Genomic DNA, 17,205 nt, shown 5'->3' with positions numbered 1-17,205 from the left:
GCAGTCAGACGGATCCTGTTTGGGCGTCTCCGTCCGCAACCTCGGCTGATCGCGATGTCCAGGAGGACCCGTCCGAACCGCAGAACAATAGGACGGAGGAGCGGGGCCCCTGGGCCCTGTCTGCGTCCCCACCCATCGGGCAGTGCAGCAGCACGACTGGCCTTGGGAGAGGCTCACAGCACACCCCTGCTCCCCGGCATGGCTGGCTTCTGCCACAACCGAGCTGCCCCACCGCGGCTTTGGGTGCCCTGTCCAGGAACGGCAAACAGCCCACGCTGTCCGTGGGCTTAGGCAGCTGCAGCCTTGCAGGGGACAGGGCCCTGTGAGCTAAACACCCTCCCGGGCTCTCCTGAGAGGGAATGTAGCACAGCCCTGCCGAGCCGGCAGCCCCTGTCCCCTCTCCTCCCCAAGACCAGTGGCTTCCCGGGGCAGGCAGGGCCGTCCGAGGGGCTGGGGGCACTCACATGTCCTGGGAGACGCGGGGGACGGCGTGCACGGCGAAAGCGGGCCTGGCTCGGTGCATCCCCTTTGTTCCACTCCCATGGACAGGGAGCAAACAGGGAATTCTTACAGGCACTTGGCAGCGCCCACCCTGGCCCTCTCCATGGAAACGGCGAGAGCCATGTGATTTCGGCAGGAAACCACGGGCAGAGCGAGCGCGAATCGCTGGGAGCGCCTCCCCCGCCAGCCCTTTCCAGGAGGAGACCGCCACAGCTGCGGCTATTGCTGCTGGGGCTATGGCCACTCAGGGCCAGGTCCCTGGTGCCCCGGCCTGCTCTGCAGGCTGCCAGCACGTCGAGCACCTGGGGGTCGGGACATGCCCCCCTGGGGGTCTGAACGGGCATTCACCACTCCTTTGCTCCTGTCAGCCCCGCCAGCCTCTTCCCCAGGAGGCACAACGCAGCCCAGCCCGGGGACAGCTGAGAGCAGGATGCCTGGGTGCCTCTTCCAGCCCTGTCTGCTGTGTGCGGATGTGTGGATGCAGTTTGCACTCCCCTGGCCCTGGATCCGACGGGACTAACCCCTCGAGATCGGGGACCTGGGGCTGCTTGTCCTCCTGACTGCGCAGACCTCCTGCAGGGACACAGCACACCCATGCCCAACCTCTCATTCCCAGGAAACAAAACAGCTAGCGGGGCTGTCGCCCCAGCCTTCTCCTCAGGCTACCACAAGCCCTGGGCTTTGGCTCTGCCCAGAAGACTCCAAACATGTTACACAGCAAGCTCACTCCTGAGGAGAGCATCTCTGGGAAGGGAAGCAACACAACCAAGATAGTGGGGTCAGTCGGTGGCACAGACAGAACCAGAACTCTGGCATTCTTGCTCCCAGCCTCATGCTCTAACCACAGGCCATGCTACTTTCCCTCCCACTTCCAGACCCCGACTGTGGAAGGCAGGAGCCGCACACAGACCGTGCTTTCTCCGCTCCTGAGCAGTGACTCCATCCCAGCTCTGCAGGAAGAACACAGGAGCAAAGCGTAGGAGCAGACCTGCCTTCCTGACCTCCATCAGCTTTCAGCCTCACCAGAGAAGGAGTCTCCCAACATCCCCAGCTACAGAGACAGACAGCCCTGGTGTGAATCCAGACTGCCATCTCAGTGGATGCCACAGCCTACACTCTGCGCGCTCTGTGTTGGCTTCCTCATGGAGCATCATGGCTCCCCATAGCTCTGCCCTGGAACCGACCCTGCCCTGACAGCCCAGGCCCTAAACATTGGCACCTTGTACCAACCCCAGAGCTCAGGGTCCAGGGTGGGGACAAAGCCACATATCTCCAGCACCAGGTCTGCCTGGTGATAGGACGCACCCTGCTCCTCCCCTTTCTCCCAAGCCTGTTTTCCTCCTACCTGTCCTAGATTGTACTGAGTTGACCCAGTTTTAAATGGGACTGATGCCTTTCCAGCCCCAGTGAGACATCTTCAATGCAAGGACAAGACAACACAGTGCTCCAGCAAGCCCTGCAATAGAAGAGCACTAATTAGACCACTGCCACATCCTGGAGGTCAGCAGAGTAGGGCAATACCGGTGACAAGGAAATCACTGCACTGCTGCTGCTCTCCTGGGGCTGCACCAAGGAATGGAGTGTTGCTGCAGAGCAGAGACGCTGAGGCAGAGGGACTCTGTCAAGGACACTTTGAGAGAACCCAGGTGTCTTACCTCCTAGGCCTTCTCTCCAGGCTGGCCTGGTTACGTGGAAAGGGCAGCAGTGCAAAGATGGGACAGAGGACAGCAGGCCCCTTGGCTACCAGAGATGAGCCAAGCCACGAGGCCAGCACGGACAGACACAGAGAGAGGGCTGAACAGAAGTGTGTGGATACATCGACCTACCTGTAGACCCCAGTACCATGTGCCCTATCTCAGCAAGATGGCCCACCGCATGTGTGGTGTAGTCAGGACCACTATGCCAGCTGCTGTCATTGAAGCAGTGCCAGAGGCAGGGCCCAGCTCTGACAGCACCTTGTGTGGATACAGGGGGGCCTGGATCCCATCCAGAACTCTGGATGGTGTCGCCATCCCACCCTCCCCCAAAAGCTCTTCAAGAGCAGCCAGGACTTGCCACGAGGGCAGGGGAGCAGAGTCACTCAGGGGAAGGCAGGATGCTGCACTCCGCTAACACCCTGAACACCACAACCAGCATGCCCCACAAAGCAGGCGTTTGGGAGCACCCATGCCCGGCCTGCATGGGTGCATCTAAGTCTCCTCTTGCCCCTAGCTTGTGATTTAGCACCAGCTCAGTGTGCTGACTAACACACACCGCAGCATGTCTGGGTCCCCTCTGCCAATCAAGACCACTGAGTTGGCTGTGCCAGTGCTCAGCCTTAGCAGCTTCCCCCCAGCAAGATGGGTCTTTAGGCACTGAACATTTGGGGTAGCTTGAGGCAGTATATCCAACACAGCCTGTTGTCCCATCCCACAATGCCCTGGTCTCCACTTCTCTATGTACCACCATAAAAAGGTGAAATACCTGTCCTGGCCCCCCAGGGTGGGGAGCAGCTCAGGGAAGGGGCTCGCACCAAGCCTGTGGCAAACAAGGCTGCCTTTAGCACTCCTCTCAGCTGCCACAAACCTGCCCTGCCAGACTAGGTATATGGAGCTAAACATTTGCTCTGCCAAGGCTCTGGCTGGCACACAGCATGGGCTGTTCTAGGTCACCCGGAGTTTGCTCAACTCAGACAAGCTTTGCAAACAATGCAAGGGCAGGCTACCACCTGAGTCCCCACAGCAACCTCCCTCCCGCTCCCCCCATCCCCCGGCCTGACTGCTCTCCAGAGCACCATTCCTGTTTTTAAGGAGGCATGACACTGGCACCTGCCCACACTCAGGGGTTAACCTTCACAGCCACATCCAGCACATGCGGTGCATATGGTCTGGACACTTGCCACAGGAGGCGGCTTCCCGGCAGACCCTGCTGCTGAGCTGGGAAGCTGGGTGCTCACGCAGGCACGAGTCCCTCAGTGCAGGGCAGAGAGATGTGCCAGGCACCCTGCCCCACTGCCAGCCCCAGCTCACCCATCTCCTTCCCAGCATGGGACGTTGGGACATAGCAATACCTTGCAGGAGTTCAGTGACCTGACTACCCTAAGCAAAGTCCCCCCGTCCCTGGCAGCCTCAGCAACTGGCTGTCAGTCTTGGCCACCAGCATTTGACTGCCTCTGTGCAGAGAGGAGAAAGGCCTGTGTCACCTGGGGACCTGCTGCACATCACAGACATCACTGTTCCCTCCACACAGCCTCCTCTTCACATCAGGTCTCTGCCCAAATCTCCGCTCTTCTCACTCAAGACTGGGCCTAGAGCCATTTCAGTTCTTCCTCTCCCCTCTCTCCAGAGGGCACGAGTCCAGGCCTTGGCTCCAGGCCTGCCTCCCTCCACGTACGTCCTGGAGCGGCTGCATGCTCAGCATTCCTGCTCAGCATCGGAGCAGCGCAGCAAGTGCAGGCCGTGGCCTGGCCCGCTGTGCTCCCGGCCTCAGGCATTCCAAGCCTTGCACTAGGACAGCGCACTGCCACGCATGCTGAGCACTCCCTCCATTCAGCCCTGGCCATCCCCAAAAGTGGCCAGGGCACCTCATCTCAGCAGGGCCTGCTAGCATCCCTGACACAGCCTGCTAGCCCTCCAGATCATAGCCAGACCTGCAGCTCAGCAGGCCTGGTGCTGGGCTCCTTGACCCCTCTCGGTGTGCTGGAGGAACACAGCCTGGGAAGGAGTTAACAGAGCTGAGACAGCACTGGTGCAGTGCGATCAACAAGACCCGCAGCTCCAGCTGACTCACCGAGGCTCCGGCTGCTCTCAGAACTGGCCTGCAGCAGCAAGAGACTGTGCCAGCAGGTCCTCCGAGACATGCTGGAAACCCTTCCCCAGAGTGCTCAGGGCCAGCTCACATCAGCAGCAGTCTGGGGCACAGCCACAACAGCTCGCTCCTCCTTGGCCATCCATAGCCCTCTCCGTAGGGCACTCAGAGCTGCCTGCCCCTGTGACATGCCTGGTAAGCCAGAAGAATGGAGTCAAGGAGACCCCCGGTCCCATCCCTGCCTGCTCTCCATCACAGGTTGCTGGATCTCCTCTTGTTCTTTAATGGCAAAGACCAGAGATGCCAGCTCTGCTCCTCCCTGCCTCCGAAGGGAAAGCAATCCCCCCACTGCAGCGGCCAGCTGTGCTTGCAGGCAGGCAGACAGCTGCCCAAGAGCAATCACAGGGCCCAAGCTTCCACTGTTTCCTCACAGCCACAAGCCCCTTTTCTACCTGTGCCACCACGCTCTGCAAGCACACAAGCCCAGCCACCATGCTTGCCCCTGCTTTGCAGCCACCTTGTACAGCTGCCTGCCAGTCCCAGAAAAAGCCACCGATGCCAGCAAAACCAGAGCAGACACAACCTCGTGCAGTGTTTGCTGGCACAGGGTGCCAGTCAGCTCACCCAGACTTTCTGGCTGGCAAGCAGACATCCAAGCCAGAGCTTTGCAGCAAAGCCAGAAAGCCCAGAGCTGGCAGATTGCAACTGCATCAGATTCAGCCCCCAGAGCGGGCTGAGGGGGGGCAATGAGCTGCAGAGGGACACTGTGGTCTAGCCTGGACTCTCCAGCTGTAGGCTGCCAGCCAATAGCACCCTACTTTCCCCTCTCCCACCTTCCTCCTCCACCCTGGGAAGGCAGACTTTTCAACCCCAGCCCCAGCATGGCCTGGGAGGATAAGCATGGAGCTGACCATACACCAGGACAATGCTGTCTCCTGCAACCAGGCACCCGTCCCCACCCCAGCACAATAGGAAACATCTCACGCACACCCTGGAGTAATCACTCTGAAAGTATTCATGATTCACAAGATTCCTGCAGCCGTTAAGGGACCTTCCGACACGGAGCAGGGAAGCTGAGGTCATGAACGAGCCCAGCAATGAGTCCAGAACACGGCTCAGCCACACACAACCAGAGCCAGTGACTGGCAAGCAGGCACAGATGGACAGTAAGGCAGGCGTGCTCTCCTAGACTTGCAGTGCATAGGCTGCATTGCAAGCCAGGGGACTCAGCATCACACTAGGTAAGACTCAGCTCACTGCATCAGCTGCTACAGGAACACCTTGCCCCAAAGCTGGCCAAGGACAGACGCACCAGTGCCATGGGAAATGAAAGAGGAAAAGCCAATTTAGAGCACAGAGCGCTTTGGCAGGACAGAATTTTTCACCCTGAAGAGGAAAGCCACACAGCATTGGACTGGCCACTGGGCAAATGCCTACAGACACAGCCCTACAGCCCTCCCAGAGCAGCACAGAGGGCCTGGCACACACCCTAATCCACTCCACTGTCAGCTCCTGGGGGCAGCCAGGATGGGTTCCCCAGCCTCCTTGCAAGCAGACCTGCTCCTGCTCCACCCAAACCACAGTTTGTCTGTGGACATGACACAGTCTGTGCAGTGGCAGCCAGCAGGCACCCAAATCGGTCTCCCAGAGCCCACAAGGATGTGTGAAAGTGCTCTCTGCAGCTAACTCCTCCTCTCCAAATAAAATAACAAAGAAAATGCTGGGACATGGATTAAGGAAATGAAAACGGATGAACAGGGTAAGCAAGCTTCAGAGCAATAGGAAGTGGCTATAATCATCTCCTGTCCCTGCTGGACCGCAGCTCTCCCAGCCTGGATCCCACGACAAGGCACATAAAAACCCAGGGGGGAATCGCATGCTCAGGAGCATGCCACAGACCAAAGAGGTTCCTGAGTGATCCCAAGTGCATGGGGGGAGCGGGTGCCCAGTGACCCTCAGGTGCACTGGCACATGGACCTGGGCACTTCCAAGCTCACCCCAACTCTGCAGAAACCAAGATGCAGGGAGGACCCTCTTGACACCACAAGCTGCCCCATGGCAAGCTGCCCCATTCTCCCTGAACCTGGTACCCATGGGCACATCTGGCACCTCAGCAGTTCTGCCTTCATACTCCACTCCTCTGTGTGAAGGAGGCAGACGTGCTGACCACTACGGCAGAGACTAGCGTCCCACAGGAAAAGGGGAGGCGAGCATTCCACCCCCCATGCTTCAGCATGCTGCAGCTGCTTGGTGGCTTCGGTTACATGCTGCCCTGCCTTCTCCTCCTCGGAGGCTAGTCGCCAGCACAGTGTGGACAAGTGGCTGCCAGCTCAAAGCAGAGCAGCACTCTGCTGCAGCACTCGTGCCTGCATCGGCCTGGTGGGTCCTGCCACCACCCCAGCTCCACAAGGTCTTTCCCATGCCCTGGCAAGCAGTCTTCAACACAGCCCATCAGAGCTCCCACCAGCAAACAGGTTCCTGACCACGGCAGAGGGACAGAGGAGTGTGTGGAAAGGAGGGCACGGCACTGCCAGGGCCTGGAGCTGGTAGAGGGAACTTGCCTCATCCCCCAGGGCCCAGCACTTCACTGGGACATGGCGGGGACAGAGAGAGGAGAGCATTGGGGGCTGATCTTAAAACGCAGCCAGACCTCGAGGCATGCCACCCAGCGCTGTGGCCTGGTGCCCTCACCAGGGTGCTGGGGGAGAGGGCAAGAAGAGAGCAAACCCAGTCAGCTTCGCTGTGCTCGCTGGCTGCTGCCAGGACTGTCCAGAAACGTGCAGCCCGAAGCACCAAATTCTCCAGGTAGCTCTCAGAGAGGCTATTTATACACCAAAGAGGAAGGAGGGTGACAGGCTGGCCAACTGGCTCCATATCTGCTCCAGCCCCGTGTCTGGACCAAACCCCTCTGGGAGAAGTGAGCACAGGCCGGGGCCCTGCCGCCAGCCCTTGCTCGCCCCCACCGCGGCCCGCATGGCGGAGGGCCCGGCCTCCCGGGGCCCGGCGCGCGAGGGTGTTGGCCCAGCTCCGTCCGCGGCATCAAGCCGAGCGAGGGCCCAGTGACGCCCCGCGCGCTGCCAGGCCCCGGCCTGCGAGACCCCGCTGTGCCCGGCGCCCACCAGGGAAGCCCGCAGAGCCCCGCCGCGGCGACTGCAGCGACCCACAGCCCGCGGGCCCGCAGCCGGCCAGCGGCAGCGAGGGGCCCCGACGGTGTCTCCTCGACCCCGGGCTCCGCGGGGCAAACAGGGGGCCGAGCCAGGCACGGCGGGGCCCAGGCCGAGGCCGGGGGACACCCCGCGCGCCCCCGCCCTCGCTGCCCGCCCCCGCCCTCCGCGGCGGGCCGCGGGGCTCCACGCAGCCCCGGCTCGGCCGCCCGCCGCCGCCCGCACTCACATGGCCGCAGGGTCCCACCGCCGCCACCCGGACCGGCCGCGCTCCCCAGGCCGGCGCGGAGAGAAGGTGGAGCCGGCGACCGCCGCCCGCCCCTGGGTGGGGACCTGCCCGCTTCGCCCGCCCCAGGCCCGGTCACGCACCGCCCCCAGCCCCGCCCCGCTCCGGGCCCCGGCGCCGCCCGGGACTTGGTTTGGCTGCGCCCCGGCCCCGGTCGCTGAGCCCCGGCCCCGGGGGGCGGTTTCCCCCGCCGCAGTGCCCGGCCGCGCTGCCGGGGGGCGCGTGGAGAGCCCCGGTGGCGGCGGCGGTCCCGGCCCGGAGCACCCCGGAGCGCCTCAGCGGGGCAGGCTGGCCACTGGGCTGCCCTGGAGAGCCCCGCGGAGGCCCCCCAGGCCCGCCACGCCTGCCTCGCCCCCCCAGACCCCTCCTCTCCGGACACAGGTGGGAGCCGGGGGGGCCCCGTCCGATAGGCGATAGGCGACGGCTGCCCGTGGACAGGGCCAGGAGCCCCGCAGCCTCTGCCCGGCTCCCGCAGCACCCTCGGTGCCAGGGGCAGGAGGGGGGCGGTGAGGGCTGCTCCGGCAGAGCCACCTCCACAGCGCCCCGGCCCTCGGGGCTGCGCAGAGGGGCCCAGCTCTGCCAGGCACCCTGGTGCTCGCAGCCTGGCGCGCCCTGTGCCGGCAGGGTTACGAGAGCAGCCCCCGGAGAGGAGAAGTCGTCTCACGCGCTTCTAATCCATGCGCCAACACACGTGTGAGGACACACTCAGCCCCAGGAAGAGCCTTTCCCAGCTTCCTGGGGCGACAGTCTGGGCAGCGCAACACAGGGGACGTGTGAGAACATGGGCCTGTGCCGCCGCTCTTGGTGGGCTCCCCTGGCTTCCTGGCTACCCCCCGGCTCGTGGGCCGGGCATGTGGCAGAGCGGGCTGAGCTTGAGAAGGTGCACGCAGAAGAAGGTTACAAAGTCTTTTACAAGGCCGTGCCCATTTTTTCTGTTTTCCAGACTATAGCAACGAAATACTCTCATACTGATGATAACTGATAATAACTGATACCATTCTTGTTTTGTACAATGCTGTTCTCTCAAGTCTCCATTGCATTAAACACACACACAAACACACACTTACATGCATACTACAAAAGTTTTCGTTGTGATTCCCACCAGCTAAAAAGCACAAGAACAACCCTGACCACTGTCAGCACCAAATAGGGCTAGCACTGGCCTGCATCACCCACAAGGATGACCTGCGGCCCCTTCAAGTTAGCAATACGGACGTATGTCTAGCTAGCGCACATCTCTGCACAGTGCTCTGTCGTCCACTATCACCATCCTTCTCCCCTATCTCCATCCTTCTTCAGATCTTTGTGTCTTCAGATGCACCTCCCAGCCCCTCTCAGCCCTAATCCTTGAAGTAATTGTAGGATCCTAGGATAATTCAGGTTGGAAGAGACTTCCTGCTCAAAGGAGAGTCTGCTCCAAGGTCAGGCTGGCTTCCTCCAGGCTATATCTAGCCTGGTCTTGAAAACATCCAAGGAGGGAGACAGCCCAGCCTCTGGGCAACCCATCTCATTGCTTGACCATCCTACTGACAACATGCTGTCCTGCCCAGTGGCATGTGGCCCAAGACCTCAGGGCCCAGCGAGCCACCCTGTGACACTCCCCTGAGCTGATCTGACACTGAAGCACCCAGCGATCTGCCCTGCCAGGCCCCAGTGGTTCCCACTGTGAAGGGCTTCCCTGGAGGAGAGTGGCACCATCCAGGCACACGCAGACCAGAGAGAAAAACACTTGCTGAAAGCTGCTGGTGGAATAGGAGTAACACAGGTGACACATGCCAGTAGCACAGATCCTGCCCCCATGTCCCACCTCCAAAGTGCTGCTCCCCTGGGCCCCAGGATGGGGTGGGAACAGGCTGATTCTGGCTCTCCACAGGTCTAACAGGTTCTGCCCCCTCTCACATGCCTCTAACACATGTGTCAATACCACCAGGCCAGAGCTGTGTGGCTCCAGACAGTCCCCTTTACCTGTCACATGCTCTGGTGTGCTGGAGCCAGCTCTCTGTTTACATGTGTAATTATAATATTCTCCTGCCAGGGATGACTCATGCTTCCCTCTGTCACCTCGCTGAGGTTTACGCGTTAGGGGACTGATGCTATGTAGCCAGCTGGCATTTTCCTTCCAAAGATGCCAGGCAGCTGAGGCTGGCACATGGCGGGTGGACGTGGGCTGGGGGAATTTGCATAGTGACAGCTGTAAATGGATTGCACAGGCCTCTGCTTTTCATTCCGCTCGGAGACATCTGCAGCAGCACAAAAGGCACTGGAGCTTGGAGCTCCCCGCCAGGAAGCTTTCCCTGGCTCGGCTCCATTGGGCCAGCTTCCTTCCCCTCCACCCCATGGACACGTCATTCCTGAGCGTAGAGGTGTCAAGCTCCGAGCAAGCACTGCAAGCCCTCATCCCCTTTCAGGGGGTCTGGAGCAGCCAGGGTTGCCAGGGCACTGCCAAGGAATTCCCATGTCTGCTAAGTCCAAGGATTCGAGCTGTCTCCCCTCCGCGCAGCCATGAGCTGGGCAGGTCGGGGCTCACTGACACTGGTGGAAGTCCAAGCCAATGCAGAGCATTCCTGCTAACCACATGTAAAGCGATCTTGCTGGCAGGCCGGTGGGGTGCCCAGAGGCTGCTGCTGCCAGCACGCCAAGCCGGTGGAAAGCTTTCACAGCTGATGAGTGCAAGCCTCTGAGAACAGTGAGGCTGAGACCCTGTCAGGTCACTGGGAAAGAAGATCTCCTAGATTTGGGACCACCAAGGACAGGGACTACAGCTCTAAAGGGGAAACAATCCCTCTTTTTGGCCTCACATTGAAAGGAGATGCTCTGGCTGTGTCTCAACAGCGAGCTCTGCATGGCGAGCTGATGCCAGACTGTCCCCTGCTTAGCAGCCAGGGTGGTGAGATGGGTGCTAGTGGCATGCTGCCACCAGGCCTGTGCACAGCAATTTCCCTGGTGGGAACCAGCAGTTTGTTCCCTTGAAATGGTCCCCAGCTGAGTCCCAGTGAGTTCAGCATCCCCAGCCATTCTCCTGGGGGACAGCAGAGACCTCCAGCATACCTTGGGCATAGCCAGTTCCCTCTGCCATCCCATTGCTCCCAGCCTTTTTTTGTTGTTGTTGTTTATTCCTTCCTTGTGTGTCCCAGAGCTAGGAGAGCTCTCCTTCTCTGGAGAGAGGTCTTCTGCCTCTGATTTCAGCTTTTCCAAGATGGAAAGAAAGCCTCTAAGCATCATTTTGGATCCCCCCCCATCTCTGTCCCCCTCACTGTGCCAAGGGCTGGGAGAGCAATGGCACTGAGCAAGCACAATAAAAAGGAGCGTATTGGAGCTGTTGGGAACAACTGATGTTCCCGGATGGTATGCAGCCCTGACAGCACTGGCTCTACTTTAAAGAGTAACTTTATCCTGTAATAACAAACAGGAGAAGCCAAGTTCCTCCCCAGCTTCACTTCCCTGGCTCCAAGCAGGGTGACACTGGAGAGAAAGCTGATCTGAGCTCTTGAAATGCTGTGCTGCTAGTGGGAATAAAAACCTGGCTAAGCAACTCCTAAACTTGAGGAAGTGCCAGGACACCCCTGCTCTGGGCTGCAGAGCAGGGAGGTCAGCCTGGGGCCTTGAGCAGCCTTATGCCGAGGGGGCTGAACTGCATGGATGCATGCGGACAAGGCGGAGAGGATGCCCTTGTGCCAGCACACCCACCCCGCAGGGCCCTTTGCAGAAGGAGGAGAAAAGGACTCTAAGATGGGAGAGGCTGACCTGGGTGAAGTGACAGCAGGACATCCTGGAACTGTTTACGCCAAACCTTGCATATCTCTCCTTGCCACCACTGGGTCCCAGTCCTCTCCTGAGTGCCAACAAGCCAAGGAGGTGGGGATGAACGCTCTTGGGGAGCAGGGCCAAACGCAGAGTGGGGCCAGCAGGGCAGCAGCAGCACTGCCGGGCCCCTGTCCTGGGCCAAGCAGTCTGGCTGGCTTCCTGGCCAGCCTGCTGTGCTGCTCCATGGCCCTGGAAAGGGCTGTGACAGAAACCACGCATCTAGGGAAGTGCCAGGCTGCATGGGTGAGTACCCCAGTCTCTGGGAACATCTGTGCAGTCCACAGGTTTGCAGAGGGATCACACAGAGGCATTTGGGTGGTGATGTGCTGGGGACTGAGGGATGCGGAGGGGGATGTGCAGTGCGGACAGCCGCCCTGATGTCATGGGCCATGCCCTGCTCTGGGGCTGAGCCCTGGTAGGCGAGAGGCCTGGAGGCTGTCCCAGCCTGTGGCATGTCCTGGACGATTTATCCCCATCCCCCATCCACACGGCCCCCAGTGCAAGCACATGGCTCAGGACAGGCCCCCTGGCAGCTTGGCACACCACCAACTCAGGGTGCAGCTGCCAGGAAACTTGCTCTGCAACAGCAGGAAATTCAGGCCTGGCCGGTGCTGGGGGACAAGCGGCACTGGGGATCACAGGGGACAAGCAGCACTGGGGATCACAGGAGAGACCTGCACTGCTGTGCTCTGTATGGGCCTCTGCTCCCACGGCGGGGGGGCTGACTTGCAGCAGGCTGTACAGCAGGAACCTGCAGAGCAGAGCTGGGTGGTATGGCAGGGCTCTACCAAGCTGGAGACCCCTGTGTGGGCCAAGGCCAGGGCCTGGGTCATTTCCGTGGGCTGCTTGCACCTGCCCCCCGAGCTGCCCCAGCCCCCAGCCCCAAGCCTTCCTCGCAGCCCAGCTCAGACCGCCGAGGGCTCTTGGCCGCAGGATCCAGGGTGGCTCAGCCCTGTGGGCCAGCAAAGGTCACAAGGGTTGAGCCAGCAGGTCCCAGTCCTGGAGCCAGGCAATTTCTCAGCCCTGACAGAGAGCAAATGCTGGGAGCAGCAGCCCATGGCGGTGCCAGCAGTGACTCAGGCAGCCTGTCTGCCAGTGCTAGCCTGCTTCCTGTGACACCAGTAGGGTGAAGAGGGGGTGCCAAGGGCCCGCTCCAGCACCATCACCCCCTTTGTGGCACTGTGGGCTGTGCTAGCATGCTGGTGGCAAAGGCTCTGCCCAGCTGTGCCAGCCTCCCAGGGAGCCTCTGGCTGCAAGAGGAGGTGGTGTGAGGGAGGACAAACACCCTGCTGCAAACCACATGTGCTAGCTACACAGTTCAGCTACAGTGATGCTGCCTTAATCATAGCTAGGCTTCAGAGTTAATGCCCACATTCAGCTGTGCAGAGGTTGACCGTTCCCATGGCTTGCAATTCAGCTGCATGCAGATTCAGACAAGCTGCCACCCATGGGTTTCCCTTACTCAGGCTTTCAGGCTTGGCCTTTTGAGCACAAGGGCTACAAATAAAAGGAAATGCCCATGGTGGGGCCATCTGGAGGAATCAAAACCGGGATTTTCCAGGCTTTCAAAAACCTGCCCATGGAAGGCTGCATGGGCATGCTGGTGCTAGGTGCCCAGTGCTGGGGGACTGTATCCTGCAAGGTGCTAGGCAGCCCCTGCAGGTGTTGGCTGTGGGGTGTGTCGTGCGTGGGCTGACACCAATACAGTACGTGTGCCTGTGTGTCTCTGTGCCTGTGTACACACATGCGAGGTTGTACTGGGAGTGCCTTCATGTGTGCATGTGCCCCTGGCTACGGCAATGTACAGCTGTGCATGCATGTGTGGAGTGGAATGGCATGTCTGGGAATGCATGCCAGGCCCCTCGCAGTGTGCACGTGTGCACTGAGGTGTGCCTGTGTACGCACCCTGGGCATGAAGCCAGTGGGTCCCTGCTTCTTGTGCTACCTCTGCCTGGAGCTTGCCAGCCCCTGTCAAGGCAGTGCAACCCCCATCACTCCTGCTGCCTTGTCCCAGGCTGCTTGTGCCTTTCCTGCACTGCCTTGGGAATGTGCATCTGCCCTGCACCCTGCGGTATCCAGGCCCCATAGAGTCCAACCCTACTAGGTACCCTGGGGTGCCTGCATCCCTCTGAGATGCTCATGGCCAGGGGAGCAAAGCTGGGCTCTGGAGCCCTTTTGCTTCAGTTTGAAGTGCTTTCAATGTGATATCATCTGAGGACCATCTCCCAGCACTAACTGGGCTGCAGAGAAAAGGAACAGGGACAAATGGGGCTGGATAATCCAAGCCCCAAACACTGGCACATCATTGGGGAGGCAGTGGGACAGCCCAGAGCAGCTCCATGACAACCCTCATGGGCCCAGTGGCTGGGTGACATACCTCTGCTCCTGCCTGGCCTCGGCCACACGGACAGCGATGCTTAAGAAATGCAGCTCCGCAGTGGCCAGCACTGGGAGGATATGGCCACAGTGTAGAAGGTAAAGCCATGCTGATGGGGAGACTGAGCCCTCCTTCCCACCAGACAAGAAAGGGGGAACAAACCTGGCACTGTTCAGTTGCAGGAGAATGAGGTGGCTTGGTGAAAGTTCCTCAAATGGTATGTGATCTTTGCTTATCCAAGAAGCGGTAGGTAGCAAAGCCTCCTCCAGAGACTGCACAGTCCAGGTATGTCCTGGCTCTTTAAATGAAGCAGATGAAGTGTTGCAACTTTCTTCCTCAAAAGAGCTTTTCTCCAAACTGTTTATGAAGTATTTGAGTTAAATCTGTGCAAAGTTGGGAGTGCTCAATGTAAAGCCGTCACCTCTGTGGTGCCTCTCCAGCTGGCCAGGGAGGCTTCCAGAGGAAGCACCAGGCAGGATTCAACTAGCTACAATGGGGAAAAGAACAAGGAGGGAAACATGCACAGGTAAATCCTTCAGGACCTCCTCTCCCCACAGAAAGACAACAGTGCAAGCATCCTTCCTTGCAAGGGTACCTGGGGGTATGGACTGGCAAGCCCACCCTTGGAAGACTTGGGGGATGCCTGCCAGGAGGGTGCTGCTGGGTCCCGGGGAGGTAAGGCTGAAGTAAGCTTCTGCTACTAATCCAGCAACAAGCTTTGTGCTATCCTGCCAGGGTAGCCAGGGAGCCTTCCCAGCTCTGGACAAATGGAGCAGAGAGCAGCAGGCTGGGCAGCAGGGGGTTAAACTCGAGGTGGGATTTGGTGAGCTGCTTCCTCCCAGCAAACAATAATACCACGAGGGGGAGAGGGGATGCACATGGGCCCTGCAGGGCCTGATAGTGGCTGAGTAACCCTGGCCTCACAGCTGCAGGAGTGCAGGAGGAAGCCTCGGCACGTTATCTGCTGGCCCCACTCAGCCTCTTTGGCAGCCCTTTTACCACAGGGACCGAGATGTGCTTCCTCCCATGCAGCGTGCAGTGTGCACCCGGGCCACGTCCTAGTGCTGTCATGGCAGTCCTGTGCCCCAGCACCCTCCTCTGATTTTCCCAGCATCACTGCCACATCAGGCACCCTCAGACAGCATCAGGGCCCCAGACAAGCCCCCCTTCCAAGCAGTGGAAAGTCTGCTAGCCCACTGCACCCCAGGACTGCAGTTCTGGGAATGATCACCTGGGGCTCTGAGCCACAGAGGTGCAGTGCCTCCCAGCACAGAGATGTCCGCACTGTGCCCGTCCTGCTAGCCCACAGACAGTGCCCACACCTTGGCAGAATGAAGAGCCGTTCCAGCTGGAAGCAGGCGCAGCCTCACGCAAGTGGGGTTCCAGGTCCCCGCTGAGGTTCCTGCAGCTCTGTCTGCCTGTGCTCCTTGTCCTTCCCCTGCCGGCTGAGGTCTGCTGCATCCAGAGCTGCTGAGACCAGCTGCCCTGGCTACACTGGCTGTCGCTCCTCTTGCCTGCTGGGCTGCATCTCCCAGCACTTCCTCATGTGCTGGCCGTTTCTGACCTTCCTCCCATCTGCTGCTCCACCTCCCACAGAGCCGTGGCAGTCAGATCCGTGTTACAGGAGCAGCCCTTTTCCCTTCTCAGTCTCTTCTTTCACCCGTCTCTTCCTGGAGCTGGCTTTGCTTTCACAAGGGTTCTGGCATGTGCTGTTCTCCCCACTCATGCATGGGAGTTGACTCTTTAAGACAGTCTTGCCCTGAGCCAGAGCCCTGGATCGCTGCCCTAGATGGTTCCTCTGGGGCTCCCCGTGTCCTTCCCACTGCGGTCCCAAACCCATGGGCATTTATGACCCCAGCTCCTGGGCAACAAGCCTTTGCCGATGGCTCTTGGGCTGAAGCTGGTGGAAGACCTGGCAAATGGGTCTTTCTCGGCAGTAGGTTGTTCCCTGAAGTCAGTCCCTGGGCCTTGGATCAGCACTGGGCTCACCAGAGCAGAGACACATGATTGCTCCTGGATATTCCTGTGGCCCACAGGGCCTGACAGGGCAGCCAGAGTTGCTGGGGTGTGATGGAGGGCTGGCTTGGTTCAGGATGCCAGTGGGGCTTGGGCAGATGGGCCCTGTACAGCCCCCATATGAAGGACCCCTCCAGATGGTGATCCAGATTTCCCCACATGCATCTGCCTGGGATGGTGACCAAGCTCTGCAGTGCCATCCCCACTGTCCGTCTCTTCCAACAGGTTGTTTTTCTTGGGACCTTGGTTTCAGCTTCAGGGTGCTCTGCAAACCTGTCAACTCCTCCTGTGACTGTGGCCCCTCTAGGTCTTGGACCTGGCTGCGAGGAGGCTGGACTCTCACCATTGTCTCTTTGCTGTTCCCCATTATAGGCAGAGGTGCTTTGGAGGTGTGTGCTCCCAGCTACCTAGGTATGGGGAACTCTCTGCAGCATCATCTCTTGTTTTTATTTCTACATCACAGGTGCAACCGTGAGCTGAGAGGGCAAATTCTTTGATTACTTTGGAGCTGGGTCCTCTGTGTAGATGTGCATGTTAGAGGACGGGCAAAACTCTGATCCAATCTGCACCCAACCAACAGCTTCAGATTAGAGACATGCTAGGGAGACCATGCTTTTAGCTGCTAAAAGCAGATGGACCTTGAATTATCCTTGCTCTCTCCCACCTTGCCTGTGCTTCTACAGAGTGCTAGATGGCCTGATAGGGCTGGCCCTTCACATGCCTATTTTGAGTCCTGTGAAAGGATGGTGCATGGGGCTGCACGTGTCAGCAGGCTCTCCAAGGACGCTCAGCCACAGCCCTTCCTGTCTCTCACTGCCACTAAAGCACTGACTGGCACTGCCAGTCGCAACACAACACAGCAGGGGCCGGAAAGGGCAGACATAGATGAAGGAGAAAACTGTGGGCATGCTGAGCAAGAAATCTGTTGCTGTCCTGGAAAGGGAGTGCAGCTGAGTGGAGAGGCCATGAGTATGTGACCAGCCTCAGTGCCCCTTGCCCATCACTGCAGGCCAGGGGAGCACCAAGATCTAACACTGCCCAGGGCTGGGAGATAAGCCCAACACAAAGGGCAAAGCCAGCAAAAGGGAGAAAAGGGAGTGAGCACGGCAGGAAACATCAGGCAGGAGAGGAAATGGAGAGATAATCAGCTGCATAAAGCACAAACACCCGGAACATAAGCAAAGGAAAAGTCAACACCACTTGGCAAGCATTTGAACATGAAGATCTGCCCATCTGGCCTCTTTCTGAGCCTTCCCAGGGAACATGCGTCC

At 59.5% G+C, this 17,205-nt stretch overlaps 1 protein-coding gene across 7 annotated transcripts in view; it reads right to left on the bottom strand.

Annotated features, from left to right (window-relative positions):
- RIPOR1 (RHO family interacting cell polarization regulator 1) overlaps positions 1–16,735 on the bottom strand; it is a 46,518-nt gene extending 29,783 nt beyond the window's left edge. For 2 of the 7 annotated variants that reach the window (XM_064519304.1, XM_064519305.1), the window contains exon 1: positions 465–631. In XM_064519304.1, coding sequence (XP_064375374.1) covers positions 465–543 — 79 coding nt within the window. In that variant the 5' untranslated portion in view covers positions 544–631. Of the gene's footprint in view, positions 1–464; positions 633–7,680; positions 7,793–14,080; positions 14,406–15,240 lie in introns of those variants that run through there. The other 5 variants (XM_064519308.1, XM_064519307.1, XM_064519309.1 and 2 more) reach the window with 5 other exon arrangements.
- Between the last annotated feature and the right edge of the window lie 470 nt (positions 16,736–17,205).

Source organism: Dromaius novaehollandiae, chromosome 13 (genome assembly GCF_036370855.1).
Source record: "Dromaius novaehollandiae isolate bDroNov1 chromosome 13, bDroNov1.hap1, whole genome shotgun sequence".
NCBI lineage: Eukaryota > Metazoa > Chordata > Aves > Casuariiformes > Dromaiidae > Dromaius > Dromaius novaehollandiae.
The sequence above is the reverse complement of the archived record's forward strand: the minus strand, read 5'-3'. Positions and strand labels throughout refer to the sequence as shown.